This window comes from Folsomia candida, unplaced genomic scaffold (assembly GCF_002217175.1).
Source record: "Folsomia candida strain VU population unplaced genomic scaffold, ASM221717v1 Fcan01_Sc001, whole genome shotgun sequence".
Taxonomy (NCBI): domain Eukaryota; kingdom Metazoa; phylum Arthropoda; class Collembola; order Entomobryomorpha; family Isotomidae; genus Folsomia; species Folsomia candida.
This window is the reverse complement of record NW_019091193.1, coordinates 19,384,178-19,407,608: the sequence shown is the minus strand read 5'-3', so window position 1 is coordinate 19,407,608 and position 23,431 is coordinate 19,384,178. Positions and strand designations below refer to the sequence as shown.

The 23,431-nt window shown below is 38.6% G+C and overlaps 3 protein-coding genes and 1 long non-coding RNA gene across 12 annotated transcripts in view; 3 read left to right on the top strand and 1 right to left on the bottom strand.

The window, feature by feature from the left end:
• LOC110843683 (protocadherin-like wing polarity protein stan) overlaps nucleotides 1-15,090 on the bottom strand; it is a 33,959-nt gene extending 18,869 nt beyond the window's left edge. For 3 of the 5 annotated variants that reach the window (XM_022089702.2, XM_035849482.1, XM_035849487.1), the window contains exons 1-13: nucleotides 14,566-15,086; nucleotides 4,348-6,512; nucleotides 3,990-4,271; nucleotides 3,308-3,416; nucleotides 3,014-3,226; nucleotides 2,916-2,949; nucleotides 2,045-2,128; nucleotides 1,854-1,970; nucleotides 1,721-1,770; nucleotides 1,440-1,515; nucleotides 787-1,158; nucleotides 445-678; nucleotides 85-193 (exon numbers count right to left, since the gene is read on the bottom strand). In XM_022089702.2, the coding sequence (XP_021945394.1) occupies nucleotides 85-193; nucleotides 445-678; nucleotides 787-1,158; nucleotides 1,440-1,515; nucleotides 1,721-1,770; nucleotides 1,854-1,970; nucleotides 2,045-2,128; nucleotides 2,916-2,949; nucleotides 3,014-3,226; nucleotides 3,308-3,416; nucleotides 3,990-4,271; nucleotides 4,348-5,352 (2,685 nt within the window). In that variant the 5' untranslated portion in view covers nucleotides 5,353-6,512; nucleotides 14,566-15,086. Of the gene's footprint in view, nucleotides 1-84; nucleotides 194-444; nucleotides 679-786; nucleotides 1,159-1,439; nucleotides 1,516-1,720; nucleotides 1,771-1,853; nucleotides 1,971-2,044; nucleotides 2,129-2,915; nucleotides 2,950-3,013; nucleotides 3,227-3,307; nucleotides 3,417-3,989; nucleotides 4,272-4,347; nucleotides 6,513-14,565 lie in introns of all 5 variants that reach the window. The other 2 variants (XM_035849491.1, XM_035849485.1) reach the window with 2 other exon arrangements.
• On the top strand, nucleotides 9,374-11,106 carry LOC110843674. The gene is made up of 2 exons (XM_022089689.2): nucleotides 9,374-9,634; nucleotides 9,718-11,106. Exons 1-2 carry the CDS (start codon nucleotides 9,374-9,376, stop codon nucleotides 11,104-11,106), a joined length of 1,650 nt encoding a protein of 549 aa, XP_021945381.2.
• A 1,130-nt stretch (nucleotides 15,091-16,220) lies between the features above and the next one.
• Nucleotides 16,221-18,344, top strand: LOC118433887. The gene is made up of 3 exons (XR_004833637.1): nucleotides 16,221-16,382; nucleotides 16,464-16,587; nucleotides 17,328-18,344. It is a non-coding gene; the product is annotated as an uncharacterized LOC118433887 (long non-coding RNA).
• Nucleotides 18,345-19,170: 826 nt separating this feature from the next.
• Nucleotides 19,171-23,195, top strand: LOC110857690 (ubiquitin-conjugating enzyme E2 R2). Of its 5 annotated transcripts, none has more exons than XM_035846443.1 (9): nucleotides 19,171-19,491; nucleotides 19,859-19,980; nucleotides 20,234-20,269; nucleotides 20,439-20,661; nucleotides 20,741-20,838; nucleotides 20,946-21,032; nucleotides 21,124-21,280; nucleotides 21,446-21,524; nucleotides 21,612-23,195. In XM_035846443.1, the coding sequence occupies exons 4-9, from the start codon at nucleotides 20,571-20,573 to the stop codon at nucleotides 21,838-21,840; spliced, it is 741 nt and encodes a 246-aa protein (XP_035702336.1). In that variant the 5' UTR covers nucleotides 19,171-19,491; nucleotides 19,859-19,980; nucleotides 20,234-20,269; nucleotides 20,439-20,570; the 3' UTR covers nucleotides 21,841-23,195. The 5 variants fall into 5 exon arrangements, with proteins under 5 accessions (XP_035702336.1, XP_035702335.1, XP_021961999.1 ...); XM_035846442.1 differs by having other exon boundaries at nucleotides 19,171-19,496; XM_022106307.2 differs by lacking the exon at nucleotides 20,234-20,269.
• The last annotated feature ends 236 nt before the right edge of the window (nucleotides 23,196-23,431 follow it).

Below are 23,431 nucleotides of genomic sequence, written 5' to 3'. Positions count from 1 at the left end.
ACTTTTACCGTCAAGTCTCAAATTCCCATTAGAAGTCTCAATATTAACACGTAATGAGCAGAATAGAAATTCACATGTTCCTACCTGGTCAGTGGCGAGCACATTGAGAACTGTAGTGCCGATGGGAACATCTTCGAATATTTTCACAGAGTAGGGTGTGTTCTGGAACTGAGGCGGATTTGTGTTGGCATCGCTAAAGGTTATTACAAATACAGCTTTGGGATTGAAATTACAAATTAAATTCAACCCAACATTGCCAAACATGAAAAACGCATGGACAATAATGGACATGATGAAATCACTGAGGAGGGAAAGTTTAATGGTGAAAGCAGCATTTTGTTCTTTACTTTCTGCACTCAGACTCGTGAAACCAGGTTTCATTACTTTCACTGGTCACACATGGTCACACAGTGTATAGACTGGATAATAGTGGTGGGGTCTTACCTCACTTCCACATAAACTGTGGCCAGATCAGACTTTCCTCCGGAATCGGTAACACGAATTGTGAGGACATATTTTCTTTCAGACTTGAAATCCAGTGGTTGAGCGATGGTGATGATCCCTTCTCCGTTTTGAGTTGTGATTGAAAACCTGGAACGAACATTGCCTTCGGCTATTTCATAAGTTAGCCTCGAGTTCTCATCCGGATCGGTAGCTTTCACCGTTACAACGGGAGTCCTAAAAGTAAAAGTAAACTGGTGACTAATTCTGCAGGGCTTGGAAAGACCGTCACCGGATAAGGCGGCTTCGTAAATAAATTGGCTACAGCCCTGATGCATAACTTACCCAGGTGCATCCAACTCAGATACTTGATTTTCATACAGTTTAGGGTCGAACGTGGGATTGTTATCATTGGAGTCCAAAACTAAAATCACTACACTTGCTGTCGCACTCAACGGTACATTTCCGGAATCTGCAGCAATCACTTCAAAATCGTAACGAAATTGTTCTTCCCTGTCTAACTCACGGTTCGTTTTAATCCATCCCGAATCGGGCTCAATGTCGAAAGGAAATTTCTCTGTACTTTCTCTGTACGAGAGACGATAATAGATTTTGGCATTGTCGCCATCATCAGGATCAAATGCCTGGATTCTCAACACTGAACTTTGAAGGGGCAAGTTTTCTAGGACTGTCTCTTGGAATATTTGAGAGTAAAACCTAGAAATCATTAACAGAAGCAATCAGCATATTATTATAACGAAATGTATATGCACGTAGATACATATGCAATATGAATATGCACATAATGTAAATGCCAACGAACTTTTGGTTTCGTTAAAGAACTTTAACTCTGGCAAAATAATAAAGAAATATGTAGGTACAGCTAATTTGCATATTAATGGCAGAACACAGAGTTATAAAACGGAGGACAAACATGCAATGCCATAAATATATACATTCATACAAATTCCAAAGATTATGCATAAATCGCAACATACCGAGGGGGAGAATCATTCTGGTCTTCGACCATCACTGCCAGTATAGTATTGTTTGACCGAGTTGGGTTTCCAGCGTCTAAAAAATGCAACAACGATATGCATGTAATCGGTAGAATAGCAAACAACATGAGACAAGTACAATTACACACGTTTTAAGAATTTAATTGAAACATGTAAACGTAAACAATCAAAAATTTGCAAGCAGTGTGCAGTAATGTAGTGAGTAATTTCATGATAGAAATTCTCAAAGTATATTCTTTAACCAAAGCGTTTTCTCTTACCAATGGCACGGACATTAAGACGATAACTTCGGGTAGATTCATAATCCAAGCTTTAAGAATAACAAATATTATCATCCATAATTTATAACGTAGAAGTAATTTATAATTTTTCTCTATTAGAAATCATCATTACCTTTTTGTTAGACTGATTTCGCCAGTAAGACTGTCAATTGAGAAAATATTCTGGGTGTTGCCACCAATAATAGAATATCTCAGGGCCGAATTTACACCCTCATCCGCGTCAGTAGCACTGTTTTATACCCATGTTTTAAAAATAACTTAAAAGAATGAGACATTATTATAGCTGAACTGCACAGTAATTACCTAACACGTGCGATAACGGGGTAGTTCGAAACATCCACATTTTCTGGAATACTGACATTATAGAGTCGTTGCGTCCATTGTGGCCTGTTGGAAAACACACGTGCAAATTGTTCAAAATTGTACACTCCTCGGCTCATGTCGTGAACTTTAATGTGAACTTGATGAACAAGGGGAGCGGAATTTAATCGTCGTCATATTATCAAACCCCCGTTACTGTGTTGGTAAAGAAATTCCTCCAAGCGCAAACTGTTATCAGAGCTTCAAATGTGCGTGAAAATATGTTAAAAGCCATTTTCTCGCCCGCCTTGAGCGAGAACTTTTTGAATAAAATGGTCATAATATTATTACGACACTTGAGGAGAGCACAGCTTATTACACATGCATATCACATACATATGCACATGCCATGCGTAGATACTATCCAACCGGGTTACATATGCACATATGTATGTACTTGAAAATAAGACACTTGAATTTCGTATTCGGATGAAGATAAGTGCGTACTTGCCGTTTCATTTTTCACAAGAGACTTTTTCAACGAGCTAGATAACATGTTGCAATTATCTCAATAGCCAAATTCCGGAAGTTTTAAAGTGGAGTTGGATGGATAATATTTGGGTATGTACATTTGTATGTACATTTGTATGTACATAAGTACGAGTGTGGACAAAATTGAGACGACTGTGGAGTGGACACAGAATATTTGTTAATCTAACCGTGGTTGGCTAAATAAATATGTATGACTTTTATGTTAATCAATGAACTTAATTGAAAGCTAGTAAAATTCCAAGACGTATCATAATTTTGACAAATACTACTTATTATTAGAAGACTTATTATGAGTTTACGATTCAAAAGCATTTTCTCTCACCAATTGTCATTATCGTCCAAGATTTCCACCCGAACTGTAATTATTTATTGATAATTTACTACCGTATTAATTTAATATTACTAATAATTTGATTGCACCTGTGGCCGTTGCAGATTTCCTGTCCACCTGGTTTGGTGCTAAATCCGATGCCTGGATTATGAGAGTGTACTCATCCCTCTTTTCTCTGTCGAGGGCCAGTTTTGTGGTAATAACACCCGAGTTGGGATCGATGCGAAAAGTGTCGTCAATATCATGTGGGTTGAGAATTGAGTAGTGAATGTCGCCATTTTTATCAGTGTCTTGATCTGTGGCTGTAGAAGAGAGACAAATGTCATGTAATGGGGCACTTGACATCTTGAGATGCCGGAAACTACCACGTGGGAGGGACTTACCTCGAACACTAAGCACTGTGTCCCCTACGGATAACCCTTCTCGCACAGACACCGAGTAGGCAGCGTGCTCAAATAACGGCCCCCAATCGTTATAGTCGGATACCAAAATCTGAGAATAAGCAGGAACACGTAAGCATACAAACAGAACTTTTATGGTATTAGATATTATCAGTAGAACCACAATTAATTCACATTTTTCAGGTAAATAAATGTCATAAAAATTCCAAAGATTGCGACTAACGAGTATTCACATAATGCCGACATGTATGTGAATCTCTCGAATATGCAGATCGCATGAAAATCTTAATGATAAGTGTTTAATGATCATCCGGATTGAAGGAGGAATGCTTTACTAGCTCAAGAATTTTGATGAACTTGAAATGAACCAGACAGACATATTATATAAAATAAAATATTTGTGCAGGATATATTGTAGCGACAACTTTGACTTGTAATCAAAGAAAGTGATACTAAATATGAAGAGTTCAAACCACAACTAACAAATACTGATGCAGTTGCATGTTCATTTTGTAATTAAGAAGATGGAATGAAGTTGAAGATTATTATGCCGTCGGGATTCTATCTGTCAAAAAAGTTTAGAACAATTTTCGGCGAAAGTCGTGGTAATATTTAGTAAATTTTAGTGCTGCATGTGCAAAGCAAAAATGGAAGAATGGCCAACCTGTAGAGTTCCAGTCCCAGTTCGAGGTGGAATGCCGGAATCAGTAGCAACAATGCGAAAATAATGAACATCCATCCGTTCTCTATCCAGCTTTTCCACCGTGGTCACGATCCCGGATTTTGGGTCAAGCGCAAAAAATTGCTGAGATCTTGCGTCCAATAAAGATGTCATTGAATACGAAAGAGGGGAATTCTCTGGATCAGATGCAGTTATAGTGGTCACTGTAATGCCGGGTGGTTGCTCTTCCGGGACTGAAGCAATGTACAGTGGTTGATCAAAGAACTGAAAGTCATATTAACCATGAATTATTACTACAAAATTTCCGTATTATTTTTTTTAATAATCATGAAATTCGTACCGGGGATTGATTTTGCATCTCCCTCCTTATCCGATGTATTGGATGGAAGTCCATCAACGAACCACCCCCTCCTCCACTGTGCAGTATAAGATGAACCATTTGGTCCCAGGACATTACACTTTCAGGAAGCAGACTTCCATCTGTGGAACAGTTGAGATGAAGCACTAATTGAATAGTGTGGTATCCTGGTTCAAATAAACACCAGTCCCGTCTTAACACAATGTCATTAGTGGACGCTTGAACGCCCCAAGTATGCTCGTCACCCGAAACACTAGCTTTCACCCCACACTGCGCTTTTACACTGGAAGGAAGAAAGTCGTAAACATTGCCAATCTTCTCAGAAGAGTGAAAACAACGATCATCCCAGTTTATAGGGAGCGCAACATAAATATCATCCACCGTCCGGGAAATGGAAGTCAGTTCATTTCCACTTTCTCCTGTAGAAGTTGAAGCTCCTTCTTTACTTAGGGTTCCCACCGGTGAGTTTTGATTGCATTCATTAGACTCCTTCAAGATGACCGTGATGGGGAAGGAGATGCAGTCATAAAATTGTCTGGCCAGCTCATTCTTTAATTGTGCTGGGCTTTTTCCAAACTGAAGACTGTCCTCCTCGTGCTCGCCTGCTTGTTTTTGCCCAAGTGCAGATTTTGCGACGATGTCGACATAGACAATGAAAGTAGATGGGAAGATGTGTGATAGTTGACATTTGTGGGCATAATTTCGTCGAAACATAAGTTGTCCATCAGAATCGAGGCGGAGGAGTCGATGCACCCAGGGTTGTGTTTTGTGGTAAGAGATTCGATACTGGTAGTGCCATTGGGTGGTGTTATAGGAACTGCCCCCCGCATCAGGGGGAGGAGGAGGTAGTTGGATTTGGGAGTCGAATAAAATCCAGCCTTCGACTCTATTTTGATCCGCGACAACGACAAATCCCTCGCCAGACTTTAAAGATATCACAATTAAGAAGGGGATTGCCAATTTCCAGGGGCTTGTTGTTAGCCCCATGTTTAATTTTCAACTTTATCTTCCTTTAAAAACTACTTCATTAATATGGTTAGCGTTTTAATTCTATCCGAATCGATGCGTCGGATCCATTTCCCGGTGTTGTAAATTGCTTACACACTAAAACCCACACGGGGGTCGTCCCCACACTAAAATTACTTGCAAAATTATTACAAGTGGTTTATTTTTTTACTACTACATTTTCACTGCATTCCAAACCTCACGATGTTTCCCAGAGGTTCACAAAGTTCACTTTGTGCCTTTGAATGAACTAAATTCACACGGCATTTTATAATATAAATTCACATCACGGTTTCACATTAGTTGAATAAACTTGATAATTCTTCTTTGATGACTTTGGATTTATTGTTCAAAATTTTTAGCAAATCTCTGCTAATTCGTGAAGACTGAGAATGCCGTCGTCGTATCTTACTAAACACAGGCTGAACAAGTTCACGGTTTTGTTGATTATGCTAATTTGATGAAAAGTGTCAATAATTATGTTTTATGTTTTCGCACGAGATTACAAGATTGTCGACCAATTTACAGTAATTGCAAATATTATGAAGAGTTGATGACACCTGTCAGCCAACGTTCATTTGAAATACGATGAATCTGAAGTGGTAGTAATGGTTGTCGTAGGAAAAACTTGGAATTTGTTGTATTCACATTTTATGTATAAGAAACCACTAACGACGATGCCACCACCACACGATGCACCACCGGAAAGTTCATTTAAACGGAAGAGTAAAAAGTGCAAATTGATTCACATACATTCAAATACTTCCTGGGACACTAGCGAGCAAATCTTATTCATGTGTATTTTTCCTGCTTAGGGGGATGACACTGCTGCTGCAAATCTTTCCCGTTCAAAAAGCCATGGGTCGGGCTTGCAGATCGGGTGAAGATCGGTGTGTGAAAAAGAAAACTGCAATCAACAACGACCACGAATTTCGCTCATCCAAACTTTATGAAGATGAGATGCGATTTCAGGCAATGCTTTGCAATTCCTCCTCCTTCTCTCGTAGATCTTGTCAATGTCTTGGAACTCCGTTTTGTTTGGGGTACACACAACTTGATAGCTCTAGTTCGGTAGTGTAGTCGTGGCGGTGGTTGACTTGTTTCAACTGACGACGACGACGTCTTCAAGCATCCAAGCAGAGCTAGAAACAACAACCAACTGGTCAATAAACCGTGGGAATGATCCCTCTGGCGAAATTCGGGGGAGCAAAAAATCCTTTGCTTTCCATTATCATGGAGAGTTCACATTTGGTAGTACCGAAGGGTAGCAACTCGGCTGGCATAACACTATGGAGGAATACCTGTCTGCATGAGCTAGCTGTGGTCGCATTTAATAGTGGAGAAGTTTGCCGTCGGCCTCATATATGTGTGTAGTAGGAAGAAAAGCTATGTATGTATGTACATACGTAATAATACTATTACGTAAAGTCAAGTCCAAAGCGTGGATGGAGTAACACAACATCGCCAAGCATTATTTGTCAGTCGGGTTTTCAGGTAAAAACTTTTCATGATTCATCCCTCGACGCAATGACGCTTTGAACCCTCTCATCCACAACCAAACCGCATGTTACCACATTTCTCATTGACTCGGGAGGTACAAACACAATTCGTAAGGAAAAGGACCAAGCAACAATATTTTGGGAAGGTGTACTGCTCTCCATCATCATCATCTCTCGCACTATTATTACGTATCATGATATGACATAAGGTTGGTCGGTCGGTTTTCTTGAAGAACTTCCAAAAACTACATTAGCTGGTTGACTCCCTTCTGTTGGCGGAGAAAAGCATAGATGTGTAGATAATAAATTGGTTTTTTAGGAAGCATCTCTACATAACATCTTTCTTTAATAAAGGTCCCATTTTGACTTTTTGTCTCATCATCCCCATTATGTGTGCATGTAAATACACTTACACAATACATATACATATGTAAGTATGACGGATCGTTAATATTTATCCGTGTAGCTGAGATTATTAGAAAAGTCAACAAACGAAAAATAACGTATTAATACTTTTCACAAAGGAAGAAGCTTGATGATGTGATCCTTCTTCAAGTTCTATTAATGATGTTACGATTAGATGCCAAATTTTTTTGTAAAGAAGCAATGAAAACACCTTAATTTTATATCGCTGCTAATTTATTTTCTGTTATTTTTTGCATCTGTAATTATGTATTCAAGTACCGAATATTCATTGCAGTTGCAATGGAATGGAACAGAGTTGAAACTCTGTACAATTCTGGGTCTTTTTGTACGAATTACTCTCTCAACTTGTTTGTAAATCAAATGTACTAAAATGTCTAGAGTAATTGGGTTCAAAATATTAAACCTGGACGTAAAAGTACAATTTTGTCGAAATACGGAAAGCCTCATAAACCTTTGTCAATAAAACAGAATAGGAGCAACAAACATGCATAAAAAAACGCATACAACGAAATTTGCACCATATGAACAAACAGATCTAAAAATCCAGAACCTTCGCAACCGGTTCCATCACACACAACTTATGACACTGTGCATTCGCTTCCAATTTAATTTGCTCTCATAAACACGCTCTAGTTTGCCTAACAAGAAAAGTACAAAAGTTGAGCCCACGTATGCCCGTACATATGTCTCGTATGTTGTAGGAAAGAATTCATCCGAGGGAGTAAAAGTTGCAAAACCAGCCAAGCTGAATTTTACAGTTTACATACTTATAAAATGTAGTTGGACATGGCATGGAATGGAGAAATGTATGACTCTATTACAAAGACACTGACACCTTAACCAGACTGGTTTTAATTTTCCTTCATACTTGCCTATCCCATGCACAATCTTGCAGTTAAACAAAGCCAGTAGCTTAATGTTAAACGTGGCCTGTTATAATGAAGTCGAAACTTTAATAATTTGAACCTGCTTTGCTTTTGATGACAATTTTGTGACATTTGCCATACCTTCAACCTATGCGGCCATGTACACTTCAGCATGTATAACTTGTATGCGGACATTTGTAATGCAGACAACAGTTAGACAGCAATTTAACTTATATATTCGCAATACTTGTCTGATAAGTATTGCTCGTGGAATTCCTCCACCATCTCACCTTTTGATCTATACGACTTGTGATTATAAAATTCAACGACTTTATGAGCATTGAATTGTAAATACTTATCGCAAAAGAATTATAAGTGAATTGATTTGGATCTCATATAAGTACCTCATTTATTTTATAGACACAGAAAATATAGAAGAACACTTACTTCTTTTACAAGTTTTCACTGCATGAAAGTTCTCAGACAATTTTTCTTAATTCCAAGTTCCAGAAAAAATCCATTTCCTCTCTTTTATTGTTGTGAACAAGTAATGACACAGCAATCTCTTCGCCCAACAAACATAACGCTTTAGGCAGGTAAGGAAAGGATTAGCATTGCGTGGAGCAATCTTGAGTAATTTAAAGGACAATCACAAACAAAACAACAGCCACACTAATCCACCCTCTGTTTGCAGCATTTTTTGCTTATCCGCCTCGTTTATTCTTTCTCGTTCGCTTCGTTAAGTTCAACACGTCAACCTTTTATCAGGTGGCATTTCATAAGAAAAGTGAGTTCATCTGTCCATAGAATTACTGTAACGATAAGTAAAGCATATCTAAAAATGACACCATGATGAAATCATTAAAGTAAATCTAGCGTAGTACAAAAACATCCATATTAATTTTGAACGCCAACTTTTTGGCGTCACATCATGGAAACAACATCAGTGCATCCTAAGGCAAGAGTGTGTAAAGAAAAAGTTTGAATTTAGGATTTTTAATTCCAGACGTATCTTATTGATTTCGATAGTTCAAGTGGGTGATGATTTTAATGCGTAAAATTTCTTAACTCTGTTAACGTGTTCAAATCCTAAACGTGGCAAAATGGTACGGTCAAACCTTCTCGAGGAGGGTGAAGAAGGGCTGCCCTCAAGGTGGGGTCCTCTCGCCTCTCCTTTGGAATCTGGCCGTTGACGAATTGTTAACCGAACTTATGGGGAAGTTTCCTGGTATCTACACTCAGGGCTATGCTGATGACGTGGCGCTGTTCTCTTCTGGGTTTGATCTAAGCATTGTTCGTGATTTGGCACAGCAGGCTCTGTCTTTTGCAGGTCGCTGGAGTCGCGGAGTGGGCTTGTCACTCAATGACAAGTCCTCGGTGGTCCTTTTTACGAACAAGCGCAAATTCAGACTGAAACCTCTCACCTTGGAGGGGAAAAAACTAGAATACAGTGGCTCCTGTACCTATCTGGGGGTCACTTTGGATTCAAAACTGAACTGGAGACTGCATTGCGATACGAAGGCGCGGAAAGCCACCGTGTCTCTAATGCAATGCAGACGGGTGGTTGCTCTACCCCTACCTGGGGTCTTGGTCCAAAAGGAAGTCTCTGGATTTACAAGGCGGTGGTTCGGCCGGCCATGGAGTATGCTGCGATGGTCTGGCTGCCCGCGACCAATAAAAAATTCTGCGGCCGGCTTCGGAGGGTACAGGGGCTTGCACTCCGCATGGTCACTGGTGCTCTTCCGACTACTCCGACTGCGGCCTTAGAAACCCTACTTGGTGTCCTTCCAATTCAGCTAAGACTTCAGGAAGTGGCTCTTCAATCTTATTTAAGATTAAGGGTCCGTGGTCAATGGTTGAACTGGGTTGGATACGGTCGTGGTTTGAAGAAAATCACTCACATTGAGATGTGCTCTAGCCTGGCTCAGAATATTCCTGAGTTGGGCTTTCCTTATGACTATAAATCTGTTAAACCTCCCGAGGCTCGTAATTTTAAAATACGGGTCGCTACTCGGGAGGAATGGCTAGATATGTACGACAACTACTTGGATCTACCTGGGCTCCTCTGTTTTACGGATGGGTCTAGGGGTAAGGGGGGATCCGGTGCAGCCTTCATAATTGGTGAAGGTGGTAACTTCATGGATGGGGCTAGTGGCGTTACACCTCTGGGTAATTATGCTACGGTCTTCCAGGCTGAACTGATTGGGGTTCTTTCGGCGTGCAACTACATGTCAGAAAATCCAAGTCTACACAAGGAAGTGAATATCTTTGTTGACAATCGCAGTGTCCTTGATTCTCTTCTTAGTGAGCGGCTGGTTTCCTCCCTCACGGTTGAGCTTCATAGGGCGCTGCAGCAATTGAGCATTCACAAAGACATTACCTTACATTGGATCCCTTCCCATTGGGGTTTATGGGGTAATGAAGACGTGGATAAGCTGGCTAAAGAGGCTGCTAGTATAACAACATGCGGTCCAGAGCCAGTTATCCCTGTCAACTCAGCAATTGGAAAATTTGCAATAAAACAATGGGCTCAGAATGATCATCGGGTCTATTGGTCCAACTTACTTAATTGTAAGTTCTCAAAGTTGGCCCTACCAATACCTTACGAGGGTCTAAGTGGGAAATCACTTGGGCCCACGAGGGATGGTATGAGGCTAACAACTTTTGCCATCACAGGACACTGTAATTTGAATGGGCATCTGTATAAGATGGGTCTAGTTGAATCTCCCATCTGCGAGGAATGCGGGGAAGGGGACGAGACAATGGCTCATATACTCACAGACTGTCCCGCTTACAGTGCCCTGAGATTTAGGACCTTCCTTCGTTCTACCTTAAGGGTGGAGGAAGTATGGGAGTATCCTCTCAAAGACGTGCTGGCCTTTTTAAGGTCTGGCAGATTCGCCAGCTTTGTAGCTGGGGAATCGAGAGAGGCTCCGACACAATAATCGCATGCGAGTGCATTGAGGTGTCTGCAATAGGTCCAACTGGTGACCTGCGCAGCTGGATGTCTACCCCTATGGGTAGGAATCCTCCTCACATAATACATACATAGCGTAGTACAAAAACATCCATATTAATTTTGAACGCCAACTTTTTGGCGTCACATCATGGAAACAACATCAGTGCATCCTAAGGCAAGAGTGTGTAAAGAAAAAGTTTGAATTTAGGATTTTTAATTCCAGACGTATCTTATTGATTTCGATAGTTCAAGTGGGTGATGATTTTAATGCGTAAAATTTCTTAACTCTGTTAACGTGTTCAAATCCTAAACGTGGCAAAATGATTTAATTTAATGTGTTCGTATTCATTTAAAGGGATGATTTGAGAAGTAGTAATGCTCCAAGAAAAATTTTGGAAGTATGAGTTTAGTGATAGCGAGGAGAGGATCGATTTGTCCAATTTAATTTCAACTCCCCCCAATTTAATTTATATACGAGTATGAGAAGGCAAAGACGGGGTACATATCGCGTATCTGAGGATAAGAGATACTGGAGTAACAACTCCAGTATCATGTTGTGAAACAACACATCATTAGTCCTGGTTACTTCTACTCCAGTAGAAGTACGTAAAGAAATATTACGGAAGCGGTGGTGGGTGAAAGATGACGAGGGGTACCGTAAACCGTGTAGCTTCCTCTATCTTCTGGTTACAACAAGTGAAGGTTAAGGAAAGAGAATCAGAAAACTAGGAAAAATCAAGGTCAAGTTGGTCGGATGGATTTATTAAATAATCGGTGCAGCAACTGTTGCAAAGAAAAGCTCAAATCTACCGTTCAACTGTGGAAAATATGAAATAGAAACTTTTTTTTGAGTATTTCCTCGGTCATTATTTTTATCCTGGTGCAAGGATCATAGTGAAACACAATGAGCAGTAATATGCCTTATTAACCAAGGACCAGTGGCTTCAGTTTGTGACTTCAAATCTTATTCGTATCTGTCAAAAACTTTCAAAAAGTAAAATCACATAAAACTACTAGAGAAGAATGTGTATGTACGTAGCTCGCACGCGTACTACAGGTTGGGAATTTAGAATTCGAGTCTTTTTCAAAATCCGAGGAGAAATCACCCTCTCTAAATCCAATATAGAAGAGAATAAGCGTCGAGCACTTCATATTTCTCTCATCCTTCGCAATCCCTAGCTTCACCCCCTGCAGAAGAACACGCAAAGTGCACCCTTGGAAGAAGAAGCAGCTCTTCCTTCTCTGCTCCCCACTTTGCTGGTGGTTGCACTGCAATTCATTCAACTAAGCCGGAAAGGTACTAATAACTTATCCGGACGACTGATGTATGTGTTATGGTTTAGTTGGCTACCCATTACCCGTCGCATTACATGGACAAATTGAAGAATATGGTGCTCACTACATGATTCGAATCCGAATCGGAGTGCATCACCGGACACAATAACATGCTCCCACAATTACCACCCTCTTTTTCTTCCTTCATATCCAAGTGGATTTTCTTCATCCCAATTGTAATGGAAAACTCGTATAAAAGAATCTTGTTGCTTGCTCGTGCTTGGGTTCCCTTACCGTTGTGTGCTGACTCCCAATTTTCTAAGACTTCCAAACCTCTTGAAGCTCAACGGCAAGGGTGTTAAAATCACCACTTCACATAGGGGCCTGATACAGCAGCCTTTCCATGGAAGGGAACGTAGCTTTTGTATTTTATATTCAGAATATATAAATGCTACAATTATCAGATAAAGAGTACTTCTCTTGTCCCGTATTTTCAATATAACGGTAAAAAAATACGAAATAATAAGTCAGTTCCCGTATGGTTCCCGTATTGAAATAACGAGAGACGAGTGATAAGCTTAATTTGGAAGAGAAGAGTACTTGAAAGTTGAAGTCATAAGCACTACTTATTAAGTAGCAGTGCAAGGTGTTGAGTTTTTCATTTAGTTTTGTTTAAAATGCATTTTCCAGAACGAGATTAACAAAAAACTATAATGCGCAATTTGCATGCTTGAGACATTCGTAAGATTTTTCTTTGCAATCTTCCCAAGAAGAAGAAACCAGCTTGAGATTCTGAGAAGAAAAATGCTTACGATTGTCTTGTGTAATATATTCTGTGGGAGCGAGGGTTGAGTGAAAATTCCAAGGGTGGAATAAAGGGAAAGTGAAATAAATGCATTAGATAACAAAAACGCCGTTATTGCATCGTGTTTTGCCTTGAGCCCCAAGGTTTCGAGTGATTTGGGGGTAAAAATTCAACCTTATATTTCTATTATATCTTGTGAGCAGACTCGCAAGAATTTTATTTGAGATGTGAATTTGGGATGAGGTGGATTTATTTCTCACGTTTGGGGTTTGTCATATCGGATAAGAATTCAACTAACACACTTCGTACAAAAGTATTTTAAATAAGTACTTGAAGAGCAAGTCAGGCATTGAGAAATTAAGCCTTCAAAAAGTGTCTGTGTCACAACGAAGCTATTGAGTCTGTAGCTGACATTTTAACAAAACCCTTTACAGACGCTCGAGAATGCGGGAACAACCTTTCTCCCCACCCCAATTAAAAATATAATGGCATATCGCACAACACAAACAACCCGAAAAACATAATCCTGAGATTTGTCACCGCCATCATAACAATATCCAACATGAAGTTCTATCCTCCTTTTTCACTGCAGGAGTGCGGACCATTTCCACTCTGGAAGACATACATGCATTAAAATTCAAATATGTGATTCTGTACATACAAAAAATAGTTTATATTGTGCTCCTTTTCATCTTTGAAATTAAAATGCATCTACATACACGTGGCTATGTATATGAGGACGTATTTATAATGTTTTCTTTAGTTGTAGTGTTACATATATGTAATAACACAAGGAAGGGACAAAGACTGAGATGAGTCGAATCGTCCTTACAAAAAATATGACGACGGCATGTTATTGTTACCCCTTTGACTTTGTCCCTGTTGAATAAATAGTAGAATAGAAGTATGTAAAGAGTGACCTGATAGGTTCGGTCTCAGCATGAAAACAATTCAAGGATCAGATTCTTCGAGGATCAGCAGCATATAAATTGAGGATTAGAGGAAAACCAACAAAAGACCTCTGGGTGAGAAGGGCAGTTGGTTCAGCTTGTGAGTGAGCAACAGCTTTTAGGCATTATCTCATATAATGCACAAATCAGATAATCCCCCATCAGCCACAACAGACGCAGAAAGTAATCACACTTTGTAATTATTTTCCACGCCCGAAACCGGAGGGAGACTTCGAGCATTTTGTTTAATAAATACATTTCAAAAATAGGATGGTATTTAATGCATACGTCATTCAATTCCAGCAAATATGTATTACTAATTTCTCGGACATTAAGCAGGTAAGCTATACGTATCAACTAATCCTTACAAAAAGTGAAAGCAATAATATAAAAAACCGTACCAACTTACACTCACATATTATTATATGCTTGCATACAAATACGTAGAAAGTCAGCTTTCATTTATTTTTGCACTCGTTGAATTAGACTAATGGAAATTCAACACTTTATTTATCTTCTTCCATCTTGCAACTCCATTTAAAAATATAAACTTTTTCCACATCAATTTGTACTGGAGCTCACATTGCCAGACGATATGGACAATCGTTGCTTAACTTCAAATTTGCACAAAATGCACTGTCGTTCAAATAGTGTACAAAGTTTAAGCAAACAGTTGGAAATCTTTTAAGTGATTTGTCTCCTTATTTGATTGAAAGTATGTGAGACTCCAAATTCAGAACTTTATTTTACGTCTCACTTTGTTGAACTTTGAGACAGATGGACGACACTTCTGGGTTGCCACTTAACAAATCTTTGTTCAGTCTTTTTCGGAAGTTGTGATGCTTCCTTCCTTTGTAAATAAAATCAGGCAGCAAACTCAACAGTTGCTGTCACAGGGACAAATCCAGTGCGGCGACAAGATGAGATGAAAGCCCCGTTCAGAAAGAGGCTCGCAGGAAAACTGCCGACTTTGGATCCAACAACCACCACTCTGCGTGTGGTTGACGAGGACTCATCCGAGAAAAATGAGAGACGAGGAGGGGAAGGGAGAGGCAGAGAGAGAAAACTGCTTTCTGCCAGTTCGGAATTTCGGATCCCTCTCCGCACATGTAATGCTCAGAGGAAAGAAGAAAGTGCTGCGTTGTTGTATTCTCTCCCTCAGACTCTCTCTCTCAATGTTGGTTTTGGGTTTGAGACGAGAACTCGCACGGGAGAGGACAACAGGGTGAGGACTGAGGAGGGAAGAACGATGCATTTATATTTACGAAGCGAGAGTATGAAATGAAAGTATGAATGAATGAGCAAACTTTTACAAGTTAAGCCCCAGAGATGAGCACGAGATGAAAGGAAAGGGATGAAATTGGCAGAGATGGTGGTTCCTTGGTTAGTCGCCATCAAACCCTTATACATGAAATCCGTTTTCGGTGTGGGGGGGTGAAAGACGGATGTTTTGGTATCTCTCCGACCGATGCTGAACTTCTATCGCCTCACATTCACCTTCACACTGTCCTCTCCAAAGCGAAACAAAGCACACTGAGAGTAATGTGTTTAGTCTGAGTGGGTAGAGTACAAAATAGCAGCAACAGACCAGAAAGTATAATTTGGTGTGCAACGTTTTAATGGTTGATGAAATTCCTGCTAGAAAGATAACATCAAAACAAATCACAGGGCTTTCCCCACCAATCAAAAACTGACTGTATGATTGGGTTGGAATCGATTATTATTAAAGGCGTTACTGGTGCGACGAACTGCCCGGTATTGACTGGGATTGAAATTGAATGTGTTTCGGCGTTAAAGTTAGCCCTGGTTGGTGGTGGTGGTCGTGGAAAGAGCGAAGGTCGGGGCTGAGGAGAAAGCAATGAACTGCATAACTCTTGTGCTAGTTCAACCCATCCAATTTTACGTAATGTGAATCATGTGAATATAGTTTACTTGTGCTTTATGTGTATGCGTGCTTGGCCTGACCATTTGTTTCGTTTCTTCTAAGCGAGCTATTATGCAAGGTAGTGGTACATATGCATACATGAGCCTATGTACCAGGTAGTCGGCAAGTAACAACTTTTCCCCGTATCGATCTTACAGTACCACAAACCATGTAATCCCCTTTAGTACCTGTAAAACTAAAATTGTCAAATAGTTTCGTGTGAGCTGGGTCGTTGGAACGGACGACACATACTTTTAAAAGTATGCTATTGCGGAGGTATATCTCCGGATTACTTAGTCTACATTCAGGTAAGTCTGTGTACATTGTGCTTAACGTCGTGGTATGCGATAGTGCTGGATGTTAGTAATGCATAATATTGTTCCACTCAGGAGGGTGCATGTTTCTGTGTGGCGTGGGGGGATTTGCTGTTCGAATATTACGGCAAAGGTGATTTTCTTTCTCCTCGAAACCAGATTGAAGTGCAACCAGTGATGACGATGACTCATCGGACCGGTGTGAGTGCAGGTCTTCAGTCATTCATGGGCCTGGCTCTGACTTGTGCCCATGTACAGAGGCCCACCACAAGAGAGTTTTCCCAGAACCGACAGCGAAACAGCAATTGCTATTCTTGGGGGGTCATACATGCAGTCTTGATTGAGTAAGTTAGGCACGGTGCGGTTGAGGCCGAGATGATGAGAAACTCGCGGCCTCCTTCACTCTATGGTCTGGATGGAGGTAAAAGTTTCTAACTCATCCCCACCATGCATAACTTACTCAATCCGGCTTATGAGAAAGGTCAACCACTAATTTCAAAATATTTCAAAATTTTGATTTACACATCAAAAATGTATAAATAATTAGGGGGAATACAGGTCAATGCTTTACGCCACATAAAATTAATGTTTTGCCACAAAAAACACATTTACTTCCCCTTTTTTGAACTTTAGCGGCTAAAAATTTGATTTTAAAAACTTTTTTTCAATTGGCAGTTGTTTCTCTCCCCTTGAGTGATTTTATAAAAATACTTTCACTTTTTGATCAAGATTGCATGCATGACCCCCCAAGAATAGCAATTGCTGTTTCGCTGTCGGTTCTGGGAAAACTCTCTTGTGGTGGGCCTCTGTACCTGTAATAAGGTATAAAATGTCAAGTTTGGTGATATCGCGTATAGCATGTTATATTTAATTGTGAATTGTAAGAAGAAAACAGCAAAATATTTCTATACTTGTTTAAAATGTCATGCTTATTTTCAGGAAAAGAGAGGTACACTATTAAATCCAGAAGATTGAGAGGAAATATTCTCCGTCTCCAGTTTCTTATGTATTTCGTACTCAAATTTGTCCTTATAAAATGAGACCATACATTTCCCCTCGTCGTGAGGGGAGGGTGAAAGTGAGAGGGCGAGTGAACTGAAATATCAAATTCGAAACAGGGCAGCTCCTTCCTTCCACACGCAGCATTCACCTTTCTTGTGGTATTTTCTCTCCCTCGTGATCGTGATAACTGCGTCCAATCCAAAGCGTATTGTGAAAGTTGCATCCCGTCGTTCTGGGTGTATTGTAATATTTGTGAGTAATTTGAACACAAGGGTAATTTTTTGCTTAATCTTTTCGTATGCCTAATAATATGGACAAGTTATAGGACAAAATATTTCACCTTACACGACAAACCAGGTTTCTCACAATTCCGGATGTTGCACCACTATACACATGACAATGGCTTATATCTCACAAGATGGATTGATTTATGGTTGGCTTGAAATTTGATGGAAAATTTATGCTCCGTTTTGGCTTATCTAAAATTGAAATTAATGGTGGGTGACTGGGGAGGGGAAATTAAACCTAATAAAACATTCCTGCAGGTTGTGGTTTGTTCTTGCAAATATAACAATATTATGAATTTTCTACTAACAGTTTGACATATAAAATGAATTTGCATCCAAGTTGAAATGAAGCCAATCAATCAAATATGTGACAAAAATGAAACTTTGAGTATTTTCACTTCATTGCATTCATTGCACGATGGCTATGATTGTTTAATAAACATCATATTAGGATCTGTTTGATGAAAAACTAAAAGGTTAATTTGACATTGATTAGAAAAAATAATAATAATTTACCACGGGACAATCATCATTATACACTAGGGAATTTATGCTTACTTGCATATTTTAAAATAGTGGAGATATCATGACGCGAGTGAACAAAGTGGTCTTTGTTCATGTTAAATCCAGGTTACACCATCTGCCAACAGTTCTCGTGAGTGTTGTGGATTTGGAACTCGTAGATGGCCTCGGTCGATCACTTTACGTTTTTGGACCTCTAAATCCATACTGAAAGTGAATTTGAGAATATCAATGGTTGTTGAGAATTTTGCTATACACCATCATTGGCAAACCCTTCTCTGCATTTGCATGCAATGCAAAAAATTGCATCGCAACAACATATCCCATTTTTAGACACTCTTAAAAGTAAAAACAATGTAATATGCAATAATGCGATGAGACATTGCATACTAAAAGTTGTATCTCTGTGATGCAAATTTGTTTTGGCATTAATAAATCAAAGTATTGAATCCGCATTGATACATTATTTATTTTTCTTATTCTATGTAGCTCGAAATGAAAGATTTTTCATTTCTTGACTTCGGGGAAAAACCTTGAGACACGGCAAACAAGGAGACAGTGAACTTAAGCAAACGTATGGAGCATGAGATTTATTGTCATTAGGTTTAATTCCTCGAGTACTCGAGTATCTTTTTGTACTTTTTGTAAGGCTGTGCTTGATATACAGCTGATACGTAGAAAAGTGAAGTAATGACACCATATCATCAACAACATCATGCAATGCAACCACAAATTTACAGACAACCTTCGCCACTGCAAACATGCACTGTTTAGCCATAAGGGGACACATTAATCCCGTCATCGCATTCCAATATCCAAATTTTGGTCAATCTAAAAGGGTCAAAATTTCTGAGAAAAATAGGAAACCTCATTTCAAAGTATTTTCACCTTCAAAGAGATGGACTCTCCCCAACCAAAGCACTTGCAGCTTACAATCTGCACACACTCTCCTTCTCAAAGCAAAGCATATAGTCAGTCACCACCACACAACAGCAGCAGCCAGCCAGCAGCAAGCAGCGAATTGAGATTAGAGAGCACATTCGACTTTCCACTTCCTCCTCAAACAACACGATCACAGGACAACGACGACGACACAACTTACGTATCACTGAAGATTACCAGTCGATAATTTCCTTCCCACTTATCCAAGAAGCGATACTACGCAGATAAGAAGGCGAGGCCAGTTCACAGCTGAGAGGAGAACAGGACCCTTAATTCACCCTTAGGAGGAGGGACTCAAGCAGCTGGTGGTGTGCACAAGGAACGAGGTGGAGGTCAAGAACTCAATTAAAGTAAGGTAATTAATTGAATTCATCAGTATTAATAGTGTCCAAATAATGTGTAATGGTTTGGTCAATTGCTCAGCGAAAGTATAATATAATATATATATACGTAATTTGTAAGCTATCATAACATTGCACAAACATTCGTTTGATTACTTTATGTACATTGACAGTTTGCACTGTTGGTGTTTGTTTACAATTATTAAAAAAAGCTACCTCAAATTTATCTCCGATATTCGTTAAACAAAGATTTAACTGTGATTGTCAGTGTTCATAAAACAATATTTTTCTGTAGCTTTTGAATACGTTAATTTTTGGATTAGTTAGTAAACATAAGTGTGTCTACGTATTGATTTGTTGTTTTGTTTTATTCTAGACCACGACGTTGTCAGAAGATGATGCGAATTTAGAACTGCCCGTTTGTTTAGACGTGATATTCAGCCTATAGTTTAAACGCTTTATGAAGTATGAAAAATTGCTCAGCAGCATTATCTGAAGGTAATATAATGATTTTGGTAATCATATATGTTTGCGTAAGTATGTAAACAAACAAATCTTGATAACGTCGAGTGGTTCATTTAATTTGCTTCTTCGATCAGTTCAAACTCAAATATAGTATCATCGTCATATTTTCCAAGTATAGTCTTATGAATATGTATAATGCTGGTTGCTAGACAATGCAAATCCTCTAGTTGATTAGTAGTTGGTAGTAGTTTCCTTTGGTGTAATTTTACCTATATTGATTTATTAGAGTACAATTCAAAGAACAAAATGATGATTGAATTAGGTAAGCAGAAAACTGGCAACTAAAAGCAAATTATATCTTAAGACTCGATTAACATTTTCAAATTTAAGAGTTAAAATTAGACTTAAATATCACTTAAATTTAAATACTGAAAGTTTTACAAATTTTGCACAGTGACTCGAACGTACTAATGTTACTAAAATACTTTTAGGTCTCCCGTCTCGTTAATTGGACCAACTTTTGCACAGTTTTCGGACTAGCTAGCAAGTAGATTTCAAGAAATTCAAATAGCAGTAGTGAGTCTAGCAAGCAATCCCCTTGTCCTATCAAAAACGACTACAAAATGAGTGGTGGACATTCAAGTGGCGCTGGGACGAGTGCTGTGAGAGCTCTGGCGATGGAGTACAAGAACGTCGTTGAAGAACCCGTGGAAGGTAATTTTTGTCTAATAATAATAATATCTAGATAATATATTATTTACTGACGGTTTATTACTTTTTTTATCCCTGGAAGGTTTCCGTGTTCGTCTTTTGAATGACGACAACCTTTTCGATTGGGAGGTAGCTATTTTTGGACCACCTGACACCTTGTACATGGGAGGTTACTTTAAGGTATGTAGCATAAACAATGAGCAATGATAAAAGACATATAGTCAAATTTTATTATGAAAGAAATTATGGCGAGTATGTAACGCTGACTTTCTTGTTTTTATGTACAGGCTCATATGCGTTTCCCACAGGATTACCCATATTCTCCCCCAACGCTGCGATTTCAGTCGAGAGTATGGCATCCAAATGTTTATGAGGTACGCATTTTAAGATGCATTGTTCTTACTAGTGTTTATATTATTATGAATATTATTATTATTGATGGCTGATTTTCCACTTTTGACCCAGCAGAACGGGGATTTGTGCATTTCAATTTTGCATCCCCCAGTTGATGATCCCCAGAGTGGAGAGTTACCTTGTGAACGTTGGAACCCAACTCAGAATGTGCGGACCATTCTTCTATCAGTGGTTTCATTGCTAAATGAGCCAAATACATCAAGTCCTGGTAAGCCGTTTGAGATTGTATAGACAAATGCATTTTTAGTGTAATATTAATAATTTCAAAAATACTGGTCACTTTTTGACGAGACGACATGGCATAAATAAAATTACACTGAATCACACCACACGTCATTTGGTAACTTCAATTCTTATATGATTTCCTTTGTAGCAAATGTGGACGCATCTGTTATGTATCGGCGATGGAAGGAGTCAAAAGGAAAGGACAAAGAATACGAAAACATCATAAAGTACGACGAGTATCTTTGTTAATACGTCGTTGATTTTTTAACATGATAAAACCCGTCTAATTGTATACCGTGTGTGCGTGTGTTTAGGAAACAAGTCGGGTTGTCCAAAGCTGAAGCCGAAAAGGACGGAGTAGTTGTTCCGTTAACATTAGAAGACTACATCGTCAAGACCAAACCTCCAGAAAATAATTTGGAACTAACAGATTTCTACGATGATGATTATGATCTTGACAACGACGATGACGATGGTGATGAGGAGGACGAAAACACACCAGGAAACTATGATGACGATTCTGGTAACGGAGACGAGTCATAATGACTCATCATAGAGTTAGTTTCTCAGAAATGTTCGTCATTTTTCACGGAACGACACACCAGACCCTAAGCAATCTTAAAAACTGCGTTCCCATTTAAATTAATTAATCTATTATCTGCCCATGTAATTTGTGTCGAGGGAGAGTCTTAAATATCAGTAAATTAAAATAGAATCAGGTCACAGATCAAGTTTAATAATCCCAAATTTCTGTATCCAAAATTTTTTATTAATGTAACTTCCAAATTATTTATTTTTCAAATACAATCCCAACAATAATAATCAGATTAATTACATTGTGGCTTTTCTGCATGTGCAAAATAAAACAAGTCAAAATTTTGTCAATTAATTATTAATTTTCCTATCATATGCTATTTTATTATCCTAAACAGTCCAATCAAGTGCAGTGTAAAGTTGGGGTGTCTGGTGATTGCCTTTCTAGGAGCGAATAATAGACGAGTAGATTATGATATCCGTCTTGATTATTATTATCGTTGTGTGTACATATACATGTTGCTCGTCCTCCTGGTTTATTAGTCAGTTGTTTGATAATTTTGATCCACGTCTCATTGTAACTCGTATAGAAGATTTGAAGTAGGAAGGTAGAAGGTCAACAACTTTTTTGTTTTTGTATAACTTGAACCATTTTCAATTTTAATAACTGTTTTAGAGTAAAGTACTTGGAACTTTTTTCGATAGAAAAGGGGTGATACTACATGTATTTAATGTGCGGCTTGATTGGAAAGAAACTTTGCACCAAGTAAATATATATAATCCACTATGTATGTAGTACCATCGCAGCATAATACCTGTATAGTAGTCATTCCCCGGAATTTGGACATACTCGCTTAACAAAATTCTAGATAATTAATTAAAGATGTATTAGTTTAATGAACAAGGTAATGTATGTACAATAACTGGCTATAAAAAATTCCGTTAAGAGGTGTATTTATAAGCGAATAGGTATCTGAAACGATAGGTTGTAAGCGCATTATAAGTGTATACATGGTGGGTATTGAAAGTGCTGCTAATTATCTACTATGTGTGTGCATGCAGAGTATTTTTGCGACTCGTAAATACTTGAATAAAGTTGGATATTAGATTGTGTGCAATGCTTATGATATGGTGTGTTAAGAACAGAGTTAGATTGGAACTACCCGCATGTTGAAGTAAATGATAAATTCTGTAAAAAAAACATTTTTGAAGTGATACTCTGAATGATCCACGTGCGTAGTAACTAGCAATTAGTTTATTTGTATTGTATTATTGACTATCAAATAGCTGTAACTTGTTAGAGTAACATGATATCAGTTGCAAGCTTTGCTAAAATGGTGAAATAAAGATTTTAACAAAATGAACTAATAGTAAAGTAATTTGCATAGACTTTGATTCAAGTATACACTTACATTTATACAGTACATGCATATGTGTATTTGAATTGTTGCTGTTAGAGCGTAATTCGCATCTTTTGTTAAAAAAATTCTGCTCATGTTCAATACAAATTAGATAAAATCATCAGTCACATGTGTAATTTGCTAATTTAGTTCTAATTTTTACAACGGTAAATAATAACATCCAGACAATGACCATGAAG

Coding starts and splice junctions, on each gene's coding strand:
- LOC110843674 (XM_022089689.2), top strand. CDS start 9,374: ATGGGGAAGTTTCCTGGTATCTACACTCAGGGCTATGCTGATGACGTG. Junction 9,635..9,717: donor GCTCCTGTACCTATCTGGGG/GTCACTTTGGAT, acceptor AATGCAATGCAG/ACGGGTGGTTGCTCTACCCC.
- LOC110857690 (XM_022106307.2), top strand. CDS start 20,571: ATGAGTGGTGGACATTCAAGTGGCGCTGGGACGAGTGCTGTGAGAGCT. Junction 20,662..20,740: donor CGTTGAAGAACCCGTGGAAG/GTAATTTTTGTC, acceptor TATCCCTGGAAG/GTTTCCGTGTTCGTCTTTTG. Junction 21,033..21,123: donor GGCATCCAAATGTTTATGAG/GTACGCATTTTA, acceptor CTTTTGACCCAG/CAGAACGGGGATTTGTGCAT.